The sequence below is a fragment of the Leptosomus discolor genome, chromosome Z (genome assembly GCF_034619465.1).
Source record: "Leptosomus discolor isolate bLepDis1 chromosome Z, bLepDis1.hap2, whole genome shotgun sequence".
Taxonomy (NCBI): Eukaryota; Metazoa; Chordata; class Aves; order Leptosomiformes; family Leptosomidae; genus Leptosomus; species Leptosomus discolor.
Genome location: NC_141419.1, coordinates 5,942,079 through 5,957,332, shown reverse-complemented (window position 1 = coordinate 5,957,332; position 15,254 = coordinate 5,942,079). Strand labels below are relative to the sequence as shown.

The 15,254-nt window shown below is 60.6% G+C and overlaps 1 protein-coding gene across 1 annotated transcript; it reads right to left on the bottom strand.

The window, feature by feature from the left end:
* Positions 1 to 1,150: 1,150 nt before the first annotated feature.
* On the bottom strand, positions 1,151 to 15,035 carry COL9A2 (collagen type IX alpha 2 chain). Its single transcript, XM_086480347.1, has 32 exons — positions 14,964 to 15,035; positions 12,966 to 13,040; positions 12,082 to 12,117; positions 11,925 to 11,987; positions 10,427 to 10,480; positions 10,119 to 10,154; positions 9,865 to 9,888; positions 9,665 to 9,718; positions 9,288 to 9,341; positions 9,028 to 9,078; positions 8,674 to 8,730; positions 8,148 to 8,201; positions 7,789 to 7,842; positions 6,997 to 7,050; positions 6,723 to 6,776; positions 6,580 to 6,633; positions 6,327 to 6,380; positions 6,054 to 6,107; positions 5,719 to 5,772; positions 5,484 to 5,528; positions 5,263 to 5,316; positions 4,845 to 4,898; positions 4,712 to 4,765; positions 3,991 to 4,062; positions 3,858 to 3,893; positions 3,607 to 3,651; positions 3,347 to 3,379; positions 2,866 to 3,012; positions 2,237 to 2,291; positions 1,968 to 2,156; positions 1,724 to 1,801; positions 1,151 to 1,356 (listed from the first exon to the last, which is right to left on the bottom strand). Exons 1-32 carry the CDS (start codon positions 15,033 to 15,035, stop codon positions 1,151 to 1,153), a joined length of 2,076 nt encoding a protein of 691 aa, XP_086336473.1.
* Between the last annotated feature and the right edge of the window lie 219 nt (positions 15,036 to 15,254).

The following is a 15,254-nucleotide window of genomic DNA, read 5'->3' as shown; positions in this document are numbered from 1 at the left end:
CCACCGCTCCCTGGGATTTGTTACCCTGCCAAGCCGAACATGCTTTGCTAATAAACAAAAATTGATTTTTATTTATCTTACAAAGCGAAGCCCCATTGCTCCCGCCGCGCAGCTTTAATCCTTGCTGCTGTCGATGGCAATAATGAGAAAGACACCTGCGGATCCTGTTAGAGCCACAGGCCTCCTTTTTAACTATTAAGAGATCGATACCCTTTGCAATGCTGCTAATAGTTTTCTGGCCCACTTGATTGCAGGGGGACTCGGGCTGACTTGGCCTTTGTTGAAGGTGCTTGATGCATTTCTGGCAAATTTGGTCTGACACGGCGGGGCTCGGGGGTGGTGAATTCCTCTGCGCGTTTGTGGTGGTAGAGGGGAAAATAGAAGGAGCTTTTGCTCAATAAACTTATTGAGAGGCTGAAATTGTCCCCAAAAATGCAAAAGAGCAATTGAGACTCCCAATGAGGGGCTCGAAATAACAGAAAAAACTAACTTCAGTCCTCAATAACACCCCCCCCCACACCAGTACAGTCTTGGTTTGATTTGAAGAAATCAACATGTCACTTCATTAACAGTCCATCTCATTTTTATTGTCCATTTTTTAAAAAGTTGGTGTTTTTATATTCATAGTTATAAAACAATCCTATTTTACAAAGATTTACAGCTCTGTGAGTGCCCAGCAGTGAGCAAGGCTGGGTCTGGCAAGTCTCTTAAATAATCAAACCACAATTTTGTTTTTGTTTTATAAAAAAGGACAAAAAGGAGATTGGCAAAGAGCCAATTCAGCACCAAGCAGGACATAACAGAGTGAGAGGGTTTGTATAAAAGACAATTTATTTCTTTGGGAAGGGGCACAGGGAGCAGAGGATGGGCAGAGGGGGCAGTTAGCGAACCCCAAGTATGAGGACAGGCCTTGGGGTGACCTCTCCTTATTCTTCACTGTCCCCTGAGCTGTGGGAGGGGGGTGACACCTACACCAAATTAAATTCCCGAGGCTGTGTTTCCCCTCCAGCAGCAACCCCGAGCCCAGCGCCCTCCCACAGCTGGGATGGGCAGAGGTTGCTCCCTACGGATTTGCAGTTTTCTGGTCACTTTGCTGCCAGCCCCGGCATGGGTTTGCCGCGGCCAGGTCTGCTGCGGTGCCGGTACCTCCTCAGTAGATGGGTCCCTTGACAGCCCCTGGCTCTGTCAGGCGTGCGGCGGCGTATGCCGAGGCTCCCAGGCAGGCGGCCGGCTCGCAAAACCCTGGCAGGCCAGCGGGACCGGGCAAGCCCGGCCGGCCAGCCTCGCCCGGGGAGCCTGGCAAACCTCGCTCACCGGCCTTGCCATCAAGTGCATGGCCGGGGATGCCAGGGAGACCTGCAACGGGAGCGTGGCCCTCAGCGGGTGTGTGCGTGCCGCGTTTGCGGGTGCTGAGCCCAGCCTTTGCCGGAGCAGAGCAGGGGCTGGGGTGTGGGAAAAGCTGCTGGTGAGGATGGGGATGGGTTAGCAGAGCAGCACAGCAAGCGAGCAACACCGAGGGGCCAGGAAAGCGGCTGGCAGAGCCGGAGGCAGCAAAGGGTGCTACAGGTTGGAGAGGTGTCAGATGAAGCCGTGCAAGTTTGCAGGGATGGACCAGAAGGTCCCGAGACCCTGCTGGGCTCGTCATCGCACACAGGGGCTGCTGCTGCCCAGTGGGGACCCGCCACTGCCTGCCCTTCTGTGCTGGGGGGGGAGAAGGGCTTACCTGGGATCCCCGGGGGACCTGGCATGCCCGGGTGGCCACGGCCAGCTTCTCCCCGCTCGCCCTTCTCGCCTCGCTTCCCTGTGGGGAAAGAAACAGGGAGGGAAGGACTCGCTGGAGCCTCAGCGGGAAACACAGACCCTGCTCAGGGATTGAGGTGGGGGACAAGTGTGGCAGGAGGAGGCAAAGTCAGCCCCTCGGAGGATTTTTGTCCAGTATGGTGGGGGTACGGCCACCCACCACCTACCTTTAGGTCCTACGTTGCCAATCTGCCCAGCAGCGCCCAGGATGCCAGGGACGCCTCGGGGTCCCATGGGTCCATGTGGGCCCTGCTCACCGGGTGGCCCTGGGGGACCGGGGGGTCCAGGGGGGCCCATGGCACCAACTCCACCCAGGGCAGCTCTCTTGGCACTGACCGCCACCTCTGCCAGCTGCTCTGTAAGGCAGAGAGAGGCCGGTGTGGGATGGGATGCGGTGACAGCCGCCCAGCCAGCGGTGCCCCGCTTGCCCGCTCACCTTGCAGCATCTTCAGGACCACATCAACGATGTGCTGGTCCCCAGCATCCCGGCCCTGCCAGCAGCGACAAGAGGGACACGCTGTAAAGCGACATCGCTTTTTCCAGCCCCATCTGCTCTCGCAGAGCCAGTGCCATCCTGACCCCCCCAGTCCAGAGCACCTTCATGCACCCCATGCCGCCTTCCCACCCTTCTTTGTTTTCTGTTTGGTCCCAGTACAAGTGCTCTAGCCTTGGTTCACGTGCCCAGCCAAGCTGCAACCTGCTCACAGTGTTAACTTTCTGCAACATCATGTTGCAAGTATAAAATGAGGCTTATATGGAAGAATTCTGTCCCCCAGACAGGCTGCAAAGCCACACATTGGAGCTAAGCCTGCTACTGGTGCTATATATGGTGAGAAATAAAGAATTCCTCTTTTCTAGAAAGGTGGGATCCCAGCTCGGCCCTCCTGGAGAGCTCATGGGGGAGCACTGGCAGCTCCTGAGCCAAACAGCGGCATTTCCCAGAGGAACTGGTTGGTAAGAAAAGGTCAGAGGCAATTCACCTGCGGAGCTGAACAAGCTGGTGGCAGCAGCCCCCTGCACGGTGCAGGAGGTGAGGAGGGGATGCGGGGCGCTGGGGGTACTCACCGCTACGCCCCGCTGGCCGGGCATCCCCGGCACGCCGCGCTCCCCGACGAGTCCTCGTGGGCCGGGGGGTCCCGGGTAGCCTCGCACGCCGGGTGCGCCTGCGTCCCCTGAGGGGCCGGGGAAACCGAGCTCGCCCTGGATGCCTTGCTGCGGTGGGGATGGAGAGTGGTGTCAGGAGAGGGGAGCTCAGCCCTGTCCTGCGCGCAGGGGCTGCACCCTGAGACCCTGAGAGCTTCCAGTGTCAACTGCTGCAGCTGAGGTCTGAGCCCTGAATGGGGTCTGAACCTGAATCCAGGGCTGGACGTGGTCACTGAAGCACATCTCCAGTGACAATACTTTCTCGTCCCACCAGCGTGCAGCGTGCACCAGCTCCAAGCGCTGCTGCCTTGGTCAGGAGGATCACCTCCAGCTGAGGGTCCTGCAGAGCCACCCAGCGTGGAGATGCAGGGGGTCTCTCGTTCCCAAACCCCCAGTCACTCACCTGTCCCTTTGGTCCTGGCTCGCCTGATTCACCCTGGGGACAGAGGACACAAGAAATGCAGTGGGGATACAGCACAAATTTGGAGCTGCAGCTGGTGAAGGGGCACACGTATTCCCCTCCAGAGTGCACTGCCGTTGTGCTGGGATGTAATGCTGCAGTGCCCAGGGCCATGCTGGGCAGAAGACCCCAGCATGGGCAGGGACCCACATCCCATCCATGTTCCTTCACCCTACCCCAGGAACCCTACCCCCAGGACCCACCTTCTCTCCCTTCAGCCCTGCAAGGCCGTGAACGCCGGGGTCTCCCTAGAGGAAAGGCAACGAGAAATGTGAACCTTCGCCACCAGCACCCACCTCCTCTGCAGCCACTTTAACCCCGTTTTCCACCCACTGCGCTCGACCAGGATGCCAGAGGTATTGATGGAGAAAGCACTCGGTGTCAGTGGGTGTCAGCCCTGTTAAACAGGGGTGTCAGTGATTCCCCAGCCTGCGCAGGAGGGTGATGTACTCACAGTACTGCCTTTGGGGCCGGTTTTCCCTGGGGAGCCCTGGAGAAAGGAGAAGGGGGAGTGTCAGCCCAGCTCAGTGCAGCTTCCCTGAGCTGGACCCCAGAGCAGTCCATCCCCTGCAGCCAGGAGCAGTCACCTTGTCTCCTTTGACTCCTGGCAAGCCTTGGGGTCCTGGGATCCCCGGTGGGCCCTGCTCACCCTTCGGCCCCTGGAAATCAAGATAACACAGGAAAAAGAGAAAAATGAGCAAGAAGAGGTGGTGGGGAGGACCCTCCTCCCCCGTCAGAGCATCCTCCCCAAGGCAATGAGATGCTCAGGCAGCACCCCATCCCCTCCAGCAGCTCAGGCTGCCCCGCAGGATCCCAACCTGCCCTGAATCCAGCCTCTGTGGGTGAACAGGGCAGAAAATGATGGAGGAGCCTTCCCTCCCAGCCATGCTGAGAGAAGGGGGCTCTGCCAGAGATGGAGCCCTGTCCCCAAGGAAGCCAGAGGGACAAAGGTCACTTTTTGGCCATTTTTCCACCCCAGGAAAGTCTCCAAGAGGGGCCAGGCAGCTCTCGCTAGGCTGGGAGGAAATTCCTCTCCCGGCTGGGGCTGCAAACCCAGCGTGGCCCCCGGACCACTAATCCCCAAGCTATTTGCCCCATCAGCTAATCCCTCACCCCAGCAGCCAGGCACAGCGGGATGGGGCGCGTGATGGACCCCAGCCGTGATCAAAGCGAGACGTCCAGGCAGGCAGTGCCAGCCATGCCCCGCTGCCCCCATCCCTCCTCCCCACCTGCACACCCGGGGCTGGGCAATCCCAAGCAATCCCAAGGCGAAGACCATTTCCCAGCTTGGCTGTGGGCACAACTCACCACTTTCCCCTGCTCGCCGGGGGGGCCCACGAGGCCACGTTCACCCCGGTCGCCCTGCGGAGACCCAGGAAGAGATGAGAGTCAGGGGCAGCTCCCAGCACCACCACAAACCCCCACAATGCCCCAGACTCACCTTCATCCCAGGGACACCCGGCGGTCCCTGCTCACCCCGAGGTCCAGGCTCACCCTAAAATGTGGGGGGAAAAAAAAACACCACCAAACCCAGACCAGCTGCCTCTCTTGCATTCGCGTGCCATCATCTGCCCTCCATCCTTCCCCAAGGGTTGTGTGGCCCTGTCCTTGTCCCCTGCAGCCGTGCAAAGAGCTGCCACTGCCCCAGGTGGCCAAGGAGGTGCTGGACACAGGGCTGGAGAACTGGCCCCAGGAGCTTCCCCATGAGGAAGCTGCTGCGGGGGCAGAGGGTCGAGGAGGGTTACAGGGGGGGTAAAGTGCCCAACTCTGTTTTCTGTTTGCCAGCAAATAGGGAAAGAAGAGCAAAAGAGAGAGACAGCAACGCGCAGGCTGGAACATGGTGACCTCTCCATACTTACGATCTGCCCCGGGGCACCGGTGACACCGGGCTGGCCCCGAGCACCCACTTCACCCTGCGAATGGGAGACAGAGGTTGTTCAGGGACGGCAAGGACTGGGAGGGGATGGCATGGGGACAATGCTGCGGGCTCAGGGATGAAACGTGGAGGCTGCCACAGCACTGCGTGGGACAGGGGTGACCCCCGAGGGGGTGACCACAGCCCTGGTTGCCCCAGACCCACCTTGTCTCCTGGGCCACCTTTACTTCCCGGCTGGCCTGGCAAGCCCTGCAGAAAGCAAGCCAGGATCAAACCCCGTGCACAGCATCGGAGGCAGCGACCCTGCCCGGTGCCCTGTGCGCAGGGGCAGCATCTCTGCTGGGTGCTGGCCCTGCACCCTGGCACCACCCTGGGATGGAGGGGTGCCACCCCATGGGTAACCTGCCCGGGCATGGGGCTCCCACACTCCTGTACTCACAGCTTGTCCCCGGTGTCCCGGCGTTCCTGGGCGGCCGGCCTGTCCCACGCCACCCTGCGAGGGACAGAGAGGATGTTATGGTGTGACGGAGAAAGATGCAGAAACAAGGTGGCCATGGTGGGACAAGGGACTCCTGGCCAAAGGGGGACGCTGCCCTTGACCTTGTGGGAACAGCCACACTCCACTAGTCAGGAGATGTCACGTCAAGGACTAGGACCATATGCCACTTGCTGTCCCCATTATTTCCAGCAAGCACTGGTACAAGGAACAGCATGTGTCCGTTCCCCATTGCCGGTGCAGGCAGCACCAGGCAGGCCCTGCCCGCAGCAGCTCACCTTCACGCCCGGGATACCCGGAGTGCCATCTTTGCCGTCGATGCCTGGGAGACCCTGCAAAAGGGGGAAGAGTTGCTCAGTCTGACACCTCTGAGAGGGACGGAAAGGCTCGCGGTGGGGGTAAAATAAGGCTGGGAAGGGAAAGCAAAGCTCCAGCCCTCAGCTGAGCCAGGGTGCAAGGATGCAGGATGGCCCCAAACGGGACAGAGAGAACTTCTCCTTGCGAGGGGCTCAGCCCTAGATGTGGGCACAGGTGCTGCTGGCTGTACTTACATTCTCCCCCTTGGGGCCAATATCTCCTTGGGGACCCCTGATGCCACGGCCACCCTAGAGCAGGAGAGAGCAAGTGTTATTTCAGCTGCCCTCTCGGTGCAGGGGGCAGCGCTGGGAGAAGGAGGAGATGCCCACCGAGGCACCCGGGCAGAGCCCCTGTCTGTGCCGGGGAGCAGGGCCAAGCTGGGGAATGGGGGGCATTGGCATCGCACAGGGCACAGCGCTGCCCTCCCCCATGGGGCAGGTTACCTACCAGATCTCCCTTCTCACCAGGGTCCCCAGGTGGTCCCTTGGGGCCTTCTCTGCCCTGGAGGGGAGAAAGATGGGGGCTGAGCAGCGAAGTGCAGGGTCCCCCACCTGCCCTGCAGCCCCCAGGGGACAAGGGAGGGCACTCACCGGCCGCCCAGCCGCTCCGATGGTCCCGACCATCCCTTTGTAACCAGCAGGACCCTGCAAAGAGAGGACAAGAGGGTCAACTCCTCCCATCCCAACCTCAGCCCCCAGCCAGGTCTGACCCCACTAGCAGCGTCTAGCTGCCCCAGATGGCCAAACAGCCATGTAAGTGATGCTCCTGGGAAGCAGCCTCCAGCCTGGGAAGCACCCCCATGGGAGCTGGTCCCTCTGACCCCGGAGCTGGGCCCAGCTGCCCCTGCGTCCCGCCGGTGCTTACCGTCTCGCCCTTGGGTCCCGCCATCCCGGGGTAACCCCTCAGGCCCTGCGGCCCCTGCAGGGAAGGAAAACAACAGATGCCTTAGCTGGAAATGGCCCAAGGAGCAGCCCAGGGGGAAGCTGCAATTAAAGCCAAAGCCGGTACTGGAAATCAGCCGGTTTTGCCAAATGCAAGGTATTTCAGTCCCGCCACTCGCTCCTAATTCTGCAGCCCCCCCACCAGGCGCCTTTCCAGCTGTCGGTTCCATAACAGCAATGGGCCCAAACTGGTGCTGCTTCCCCCGCCAAAGCTCTTGGCTTCAAAGCGGTTTTGCCCTTTCCCAGACTGAAGGGCTCAGCCCATTAATTGCTTTTCATCTTCAAAGTGCTCAGCGAGCTCAAACAGCTTTAATCCCCACGTCCCAGCGGCGAGTCGGGAACTGCACCCCCGCCCCGTTCAGGTGGGGTAAGGGGGGGCTTGGTGTACATGGGCAATTTGTCCCTGGCTGGTGAATTATCCACGTTAACGTGCGCTAACAACTGAGGTGCCCGAGCCAGCCCTGACCATGGAGGTCTCCATCAGGATGCAGCTTTGCCACCCTCCTGGTGGTGGCTTCATGGCTGGGAGGAGGGAGTTGGATGGCACGAAGGCTTTGCTCCGGTCCCAGCAGTGGGTCCCTGGGAGCAGGGACATACCAGTGTCATGTCCCCGGCGTCTGGGGCCAAGCACAAATGGGCTGCCCCCAACCCCTGGGGCACCCATGGGGGACAGAGCAGCAAAGAGCAAAGCATCAAAGAGGAATAAACATATTACCGGAGGGCCTGGGACACCTTGTTCTCCAGAGACACCGACATCACCCTTGGGGCCCTGTTGAGGGGTGGAGAAAAGCAAGATGAGTGTTGGGGTGGAGCAGGGGTATAAACTGCCCTGGGGACTCGAGACCCCCTCACCTGGGACCCAGCAGGGGATGGGGACAGGTCCCCCCACCCAGGGAGCCACCGTGGGAAGAAGACCCTGTCCACCCTCCATCTCCCAGCCCCAGATCTCCCTCCTCCCTCTCCCACCTCTTTCCTTCCTTCCTCCTTTCTCTCCCCAAAGCCCCCTGCCCTCCGGTCCAGCCCCAGCTCCCCCAGAGGCAAGCACGCTGGGAAGCTGCCAGAGAGGTCACTCACCTGCCTGCCCTGCCTGCCGGGCTCCCCAAGGGCACCGGGGCGGCCTCTGTGTCCCTAAGGGTGAAGAGGAAGATCATGAGCATCCCAGGGCAGAGCAGCGGGGTGGAGGCAGCATCCTCACAGATGCATCACCCAGAGCCACCCTGCCCGTGATGCCCCACCCTAGCGTGCCCGCTGGTGACATGGAAGGGGCTCAGCATCTCGCAGCCGTGAGGGCACGCAGTGAGGATGCTCGCTGGGTTTAACCCTCCAGGCTTTGCAGTGCAGGGAGCCAGGCAGCAGCACAGCTGGGGCTTCAGCACAGGGTCTCGCCCCCAGGAAGGGGCTGGCAGAAGCTGGGGAGCCGTGGGGGACCTCTCCCATAACACCTTTGCCGCCAGGACTCTGTACATGCATGTCCTTGTGCTCCCAGGGGAGTAGAGCAGCTCCCAAGCTCCCTGTGCCTCTTGACTGGGGAAGGCTCCTCCACTCAGGCACATCATGCTGGAGGTGATGGTCCCTGTTTTCTCCCTGATGGCTCCCTTACCTTCAGTCCCTGCAGTCCCTGGGGGCCCTTGGGACCCGGCGGGCAGCTGGTCGGGCACTGATGGGGAAGAAGAAGCACAGGTTGAGTTGGGAAAGGACCCAAAGGCTGCAGAGAAGCCGTGCTGGGAAGGATGGGCTCCTGCACCACACGGTGAAGCCGGTCCGTGTGATGATGCAGGGGGCTCACCGCTCACAGCAAGGTTTCAGCTGAGGACCCTGCTCCTCCCCGCTCCGTCGGCCCCCAGTTACCAAATTACACTGGTGGCTGTATTTCAGGCCAGGGCTGCACACAGTCTCCCAGTGGCCGTTACCCTGCAAAGGCCTGCTGAAGGGACACGGTAATGGCAGCTCTCACCAAGAAATCAGCGCTGCCTTCCTCCAGTCCTTGGATGTGTCCTGGGGGGCCCTGGAGGGAAGGAAACTATCAGCATCTGTAGTTTATCATCAGCACTATTTTACAGGAGGGGTTAACACTACACCTGGGAGGGAGGGGAGCAAGGCATGGGGTCGGAGTTGTGTGCCAGAGCCCAAATCCCAGCCCCAAATCCTGGGCTGAGCATAGGTGGAAGCTCCTCCCTCTTGCACAAAAATGCTGTTGACTGGGGAGATACTCACGGGTTTCCCTGGAGGGCCTGGGGGACCCCGCGGGCCATCGGGTCCAGGGTCACCCTAAGAAAGAAGAACCACAGGAAAGGAGATTTAGGGGTGGAGAGGTGACAGGTACTGCTGGAGCCAGGGTAGAGAGGGGTGATGAAGCACCAGAGACCCAGGCTGTCACAGCAGGAACTGGGGCATCCCCCAGCCATGAGCTGGGCGGGGATGGAAGGCACTAGTGGACCTGGCTGCTGGCACAGAGTCCATCACTCACTGCAGGACCCCACTCTCCCACATTACGGGATCATCCCTGTTTATCCCAGGATCCCTGAAGTGTGGTGAAGTGGATGCTGGTGTAAGGAGGGGAGGTTTTCCTGTGCCCCCTCCTGACCCCTCACCTTGGGTCCCAGCGCTCCGATCTCTCCAGGAAGCCCAACCTGGCCTGGAAGCCCCTTGAGGAGAAGAGAGACATTCACTGAATGAGAGAGGCTGAGCCCCAAGACCCCCGCTTTGGGGGTGCTGAGATTTGAGCTCTTCCAGAACAGCCCCAAGTGGGGTCCCTGGCTGCCTGCCCCAGCCCTAGTAGCATGGCACTTACAGGTGGTCCTGGCAGAGAAGGACCCTGCAACAAGAAGAAAGACACGGTTGGTCCAAATTCTCCAACACCCCCCAAAACCACCAGCAACCCTGCCCTGAGCAGGACAATGCCCCCACCGCCACCAAGGATGCAGCTGGGGGAGCTGGGGCTGGATCCCCGCTCCGCTCCAACCCCGCTTGTGGGTGCTCAGGGAATGGGTACCAGAGCCAAAAGTGGGTGCATCACTAGCACCCACGGGAGAGGCAGATACTCACGGGGAGCCCCGGTGGCCCTGGGAGTCCAGGCTGGCCCTGCCAGGATGAAAGGGGAGAGTCAGAAGCCGAAACAGGAGGGTCTGGCCCCACCAAGCCCTGCTCCGCTGCTGTGTCAACTGCTAAAATTCGCCTCTCCCTGAATCCAGCCTCAGTGCCCCCTCGTTGCCAAGTACTCCATCGCCCAATTCCTGCATCCGTGCATCCCCTCCACGGCGATGGGGCTGGTCCCAGCCTGGCCAGGCCCCGCTGGCTCCAGGAGGAGAAGGTGGGAGCCCAGAGTGGCTGCCCCAGAGCAGCCCTTCACTCACTTTAAGTCCTGGCCCGCCAATGGGCCCTGGCTCCCCTTTCGCTCCCGTCAGGCCCTGCAAGAGGAGAGATGGTGGGAGGTTATTGCCAGCGCTTCTGTTCTCCAGCCAGATGTTTTTGCTGGGGCTCTTTCCATCACGAGAGTCTGAGGGTTATTAGTGGGGAATTTGTGCTTGTCACTGCTGTGCATGTCACGCAGCAAACCTGGAGATGCAACTGGCACCTGGACCCCAAGCCCCGCTGGCACAGAGAGCCTTGCAGCGATGCTCCAGAGCCCCCGCGAGCTGCCCAGCTCCGAAACCCCACTCTGGGGCTCAGCAGGGACCCTCTCACTGCCAGGCACATCCAGCACGGCTGCCCCAGCTCCAGCGGAGGCTTGTGGGAAGCTCAGCCCGTCTGTGATCCCTGTTACAGCAACTCCAAGTCACACTCTGGCTCCTCCATCCCCAACTCCAGAGCAGGTGAGGGCTGTGTCTGTGCCAGGGTTCGGATCCCTGCAGCTGATGGCTTGAGCTTCACCCATGAGCTAATTCCTGCATGCCGCTGGGCATGTGGGGACGGCACGGGTGGAGGGCCCTTCGCTCAGCCCAGCTCTGCTCAGCATCTGTATTCAAAGGAGCCAAACTCTTTTGCAGGCAGATTAGCCTGGATGAATAATGCATGCTTAGAATGACAGTTATTATTCCATTCATTTATTATTGAAGAATAACTAAAACCCCAAAGATTTATGAACTGCTGTCCAGAGACACAAAAGAGGACACCGTAGTTTGGGTTCCCTTCTCATGAGTGAGTAAATGCCTGACGCTCACAGGCGCTTACCCTGTGTTACCACTTACCTCAGTGCTGCACTGGGGATGGGGGGCAGGCACCCAACCCAAACCTCCCTGGGCGCCCATCACACACCTCTGTGTACCCCAGCCAGGGGACCATGGGGCCAGGAGCTGGCCCATCACAGCATCAAGGCAGGGCAAGGAGGCAGCTCCCTCCCGTTTCTGCCTGCCACCCCTATCTCGGGCTGTGCTTCTGCTGGGGAGGGGACAGTGGGGAAGTCACCAATGCCACCTATGTGGGTGCCAAGGGGTGACTCTGGGGGGCGGCCAGGGGATTGCTCCACATTTATTCTGGAGGAAACGAGAGCTGAACCAGGGCTCAGGAGAGCAGCTGCAGTAAAGAGCAAGGAAAAGCCTTTTTGTGTTCAGGGGTGTTGGTGCTGTGGCTTTCCTGGCGCAGCTTTCGCCTGTGTGGGGTGGAGGGGGATGCTCTTTTGGAGCCCGAGCAGCGGGATGGGGTGGCAGCAGCCCTGCCCCAGCTCTGCCTGTGTTTCCTGCCGTGGTTCAAAAGGTGCTTTCAGCTCCGGCACGAAGGGGTTTTGGCACATTCTTATGTGCGACAGAAAAAGATCCCTGCGCCGGGGGTAAGAGGAGTTTGCTGAGACCGTGCTGTGACCCCGGGGGCTGTGGTCAGGGACACTGCAGGGTGGGACAGGGGGTCGGTACTCACATCGATGCCAGGCTTCCCTGGAGGCCCGTCTGGACCGGGGGCTCCAGGCTCCCCCTTGGCACCCTTTAAAAGAGAAGAGACATGGGGTCAGATTGAAAGGAGCTCCTCCAGAAGGGGAGAGACTGTCAGCAAGATTCAGGGAGGCACGGGTACTCACCGGGGACCCGGGAGCTCCAGCAGAGCCTTTGTCACCCTGGGGAAAGAGAAGGAGGTTGTAAAAAGGGGTCTGTCACCCCAGGGAGCCAGGCCCAGCTGTGCAGGGGCTCAGGACCCGTGTCTCCCATGTTCCTCCCCAAGCCAGAATGAGATGCTGGATCCTGCAGAGTGGCAGCCAGGTCAGGATGGGGCTGGCGTAGAGAAGAGAGGGCTGTGCAGGGGTTGTGGGAGGGCTGCGGCTGTTCTGGGTATAAATAACACTAAAAGCACACCCCAGGGCAAGTCTCAGAGAAAGGGCACTTTCTTTTGGCTCACAGATCTCCCCTCTGTTCAGGCTCCCTCTGCACAGCCCTGGGGGGGCTCCGGAGCCACAGCCCTCGGCCACGTCGCCGCTCTGCGTGTACCCGACCTGGGTGTCCTGCTCCCCACCAGCCCCCCCCCCTCCCCCCCCCCAGCTCCTCCTCCTCAATGGGCATCTCTAGGCTGATCCCTGCACCCAGCCCCTCCGAGCACCCTCTGCTGCCTGGATGAGGGTGCCCTGAGCACCCAGCACCCAAACCTCCCTGCCGCTGTGCTCCCCAAAAAGCATTTCAGGTCCCGTTTCTCAATCAGAGGGCCACGGGCTGCTGTCCTGGGGAGGTGGATGGAGCTGCGGTGCAGGAGCTCTGCTCCCCCCATGCCATCATTGCTGCCCAGGGCCACTGGCAAAGCCGGGGGTGCTCCATCTGCACCAGCCCAGGAGCAGCACAGTGCGGGAATCACACGGCATCAGCATCCCCTGCCCTCTGCTGAGCCTCTGCCCCAGCACAATGTCCCTCTTTGTGCTGCAGGTCTCCTCCCTCCCTCCCTCCAGCCTGCACAGGTTCCCGGCCGCGCCGTACTCACGTCAATGCCATCCACTCCCGGCACTCCTGGGGGACCGGGGGGTCCTCGTGGGCCAGGTTCTCCTGGTGGCCCTCGCTAAGGGGAAAAAGGGGATGGGACCCACATCAGGAAGGAGCAGTCAGATCTCGAGTGATGCTGGGGGCCAGAGGGAGCCCAGGGTGCAGCACTTGTTGCCGGTGTCTGCTGAGGACCTGTCTCCAGAGAGCTGGGATGGAATGAGCACCCCAAGGTGTCAGAGCTCTGCCCCTCTCCGTGGGTGCTCCGCTGCCCAGCAAAGGCATGGATGGAGAAATCTAGGAAATCTCCTCACACACTGGCACAGCCAGCTCCCCATCCCGTGCCCAATTTCCACCCCATTGCTGCCCCCTCCTGCACTGGTGCCAGCAGGGCTCCTGCCCCAGCTGGAGCAGGGTCTCGATGGGGCGATGGCAGCACTCGCAAAGACCTCTCTCAGCTTGGGGTGCAAGCTCAGCACTGGGGTTTCTAAGAGCACAGGCAGGATTTAGGTGCCTGAAGCCCTGGTGTGAAATGGGGACCCCCAGTCGCCTCTGTGGGCGCGCTGCCCCCCTGCGCCGGGCTGGCTCGCTGCCCGCAGCACCACTCCGCAGCATCGCACAAAAGCACCATTCAGCTGGCAGCAGGGGAGCTCCCCGAGCAGCCTGGCCCCAGCTTTGAGGTTTGCGCAGGACTCCACAGGAGCAGCTTTGCAAAGAAATCTCTGTTATCCTAACGGTGTGTTTGCAGGGAAGAGACTCTGGTCCTGGAGACCGAACCTCTGGTGTTCCTGGAAATGAAAACCAGATGGGCTGGCTGGGGCTGCACGCCTGCGACTTCTCCGTCCTTCCAGGCTTATTTATGTTAAAGTGAAATATATAAGGATGAGAAGTGTTGCTGGTTTCTTCACAGAACTAGGAGAGCCCTGGCTTTGCCTTGGAAGCAAACCCCGCGGCTGGGGTGGGAGCGAGCACTGGTCCCTGGGAGCACCCGTGAATGGTACCTTTGTCCTGCCCGAATGATTTCCAAACGGTTCCTTGTTCCAAGAGCTCCCACGTTACCTTTGCTCCAACCCAAGCTGGCTCCCTCGGCCACCACAAGCCCATGGGCATCCCGGGGGGCTGTTTTAGGAAGGCAGCTGCCCCCCCAGCCCTCTGCAGCCAGGCTGTCTGTGCCGGCAGGCAGCTCAGGAGCCACATGGGAAGATTTTTTCAAAATCTTTCCTAAAAATCTGATTTTTTTCCTGGTTGCAAGGCAGGAAGAGTTTTTCTCCTTTCAGGTGGGATCCCAGGAGCAACACTGCCTGCCCCGCTCGCAGCACTCGCCCCAAGGAACAGAGGGATACCTTCCCTTCGCCTTTTTCCGACATATTTTTTCCTGCCCCTGGGTGAGTTTGGAGAACCCACCAGTACCCCTGGCCCCCAGCATCTCTGCCACCGGTGTCCCTCCCTGCTGCCCCTCAGCAAGCCCCTGCAGAGCCCCGGGGCAGCCCTGGGAGGCTCAGAGCCCCCCTCAGCCCTACTCAGCCCCCCTCAGCCCGGCTCCACAGAGCGTCCCAGCAAGGCAGAAGCAAATAAGCATTTTCCCAGGTGATGGGAGGCAGAAGATCTGGCGGCTGCTGGGGAGAGAAACAGCAGAGAGTCCCCCATTGCTGCCCCAAGGGGAAAATAAAACTAAACTTGTTCAGCCAACAAGTCCCAAACTTCAAACAGCCCAGCCCTGTCCCTGTCCTGCGGAGCCAGAGGCAGCTTTCGACACGGAGAGGTCGCTGGTGGGTTGGGGCTGTGGGTCCCGGCTGGTGGCTGCTCCCAGCCACCCCCGCAACGGGACATTCCTGGGAAAAGTGAGCAAAAGGTGCTAGGAAAATAAGTAGAAAGTGCCAGGAGTGCTCAGCACTGCGAGTGAGCATCTGCGACGGGGGAGATGGGGACCATCCCCTCTCTATCCCCCTCTCCGACCCCCATCCCAGCCCGGTGCAGAGCAGGGACCAAGCAAAGAACTTACAATTTGGGCCAGGCAGAGGCAGGCAGCTTGGAGCAAGAGGCAGAGCTGGAGCACGGGGGAGCAGCCGGCCATGGCGAGGGCGGCTGGCACCAAGCAGCGATGGCCTCGTCTCGCTGCGGTCAGGTACGGCGGCAGCCGCGACTGCACAGCCGGACACCGGAGGAGGAGGAGGGGGCTCATTAATATGGAGCAGTGGGACGAGGGCAGGCGGGCAGCCCCAGCCCCCCCCCGCCCCTGCTCAGGTGAGCCCGTGGCTATTTTGGGCTTGGACGCTGCCAAAAGCATTTGGCA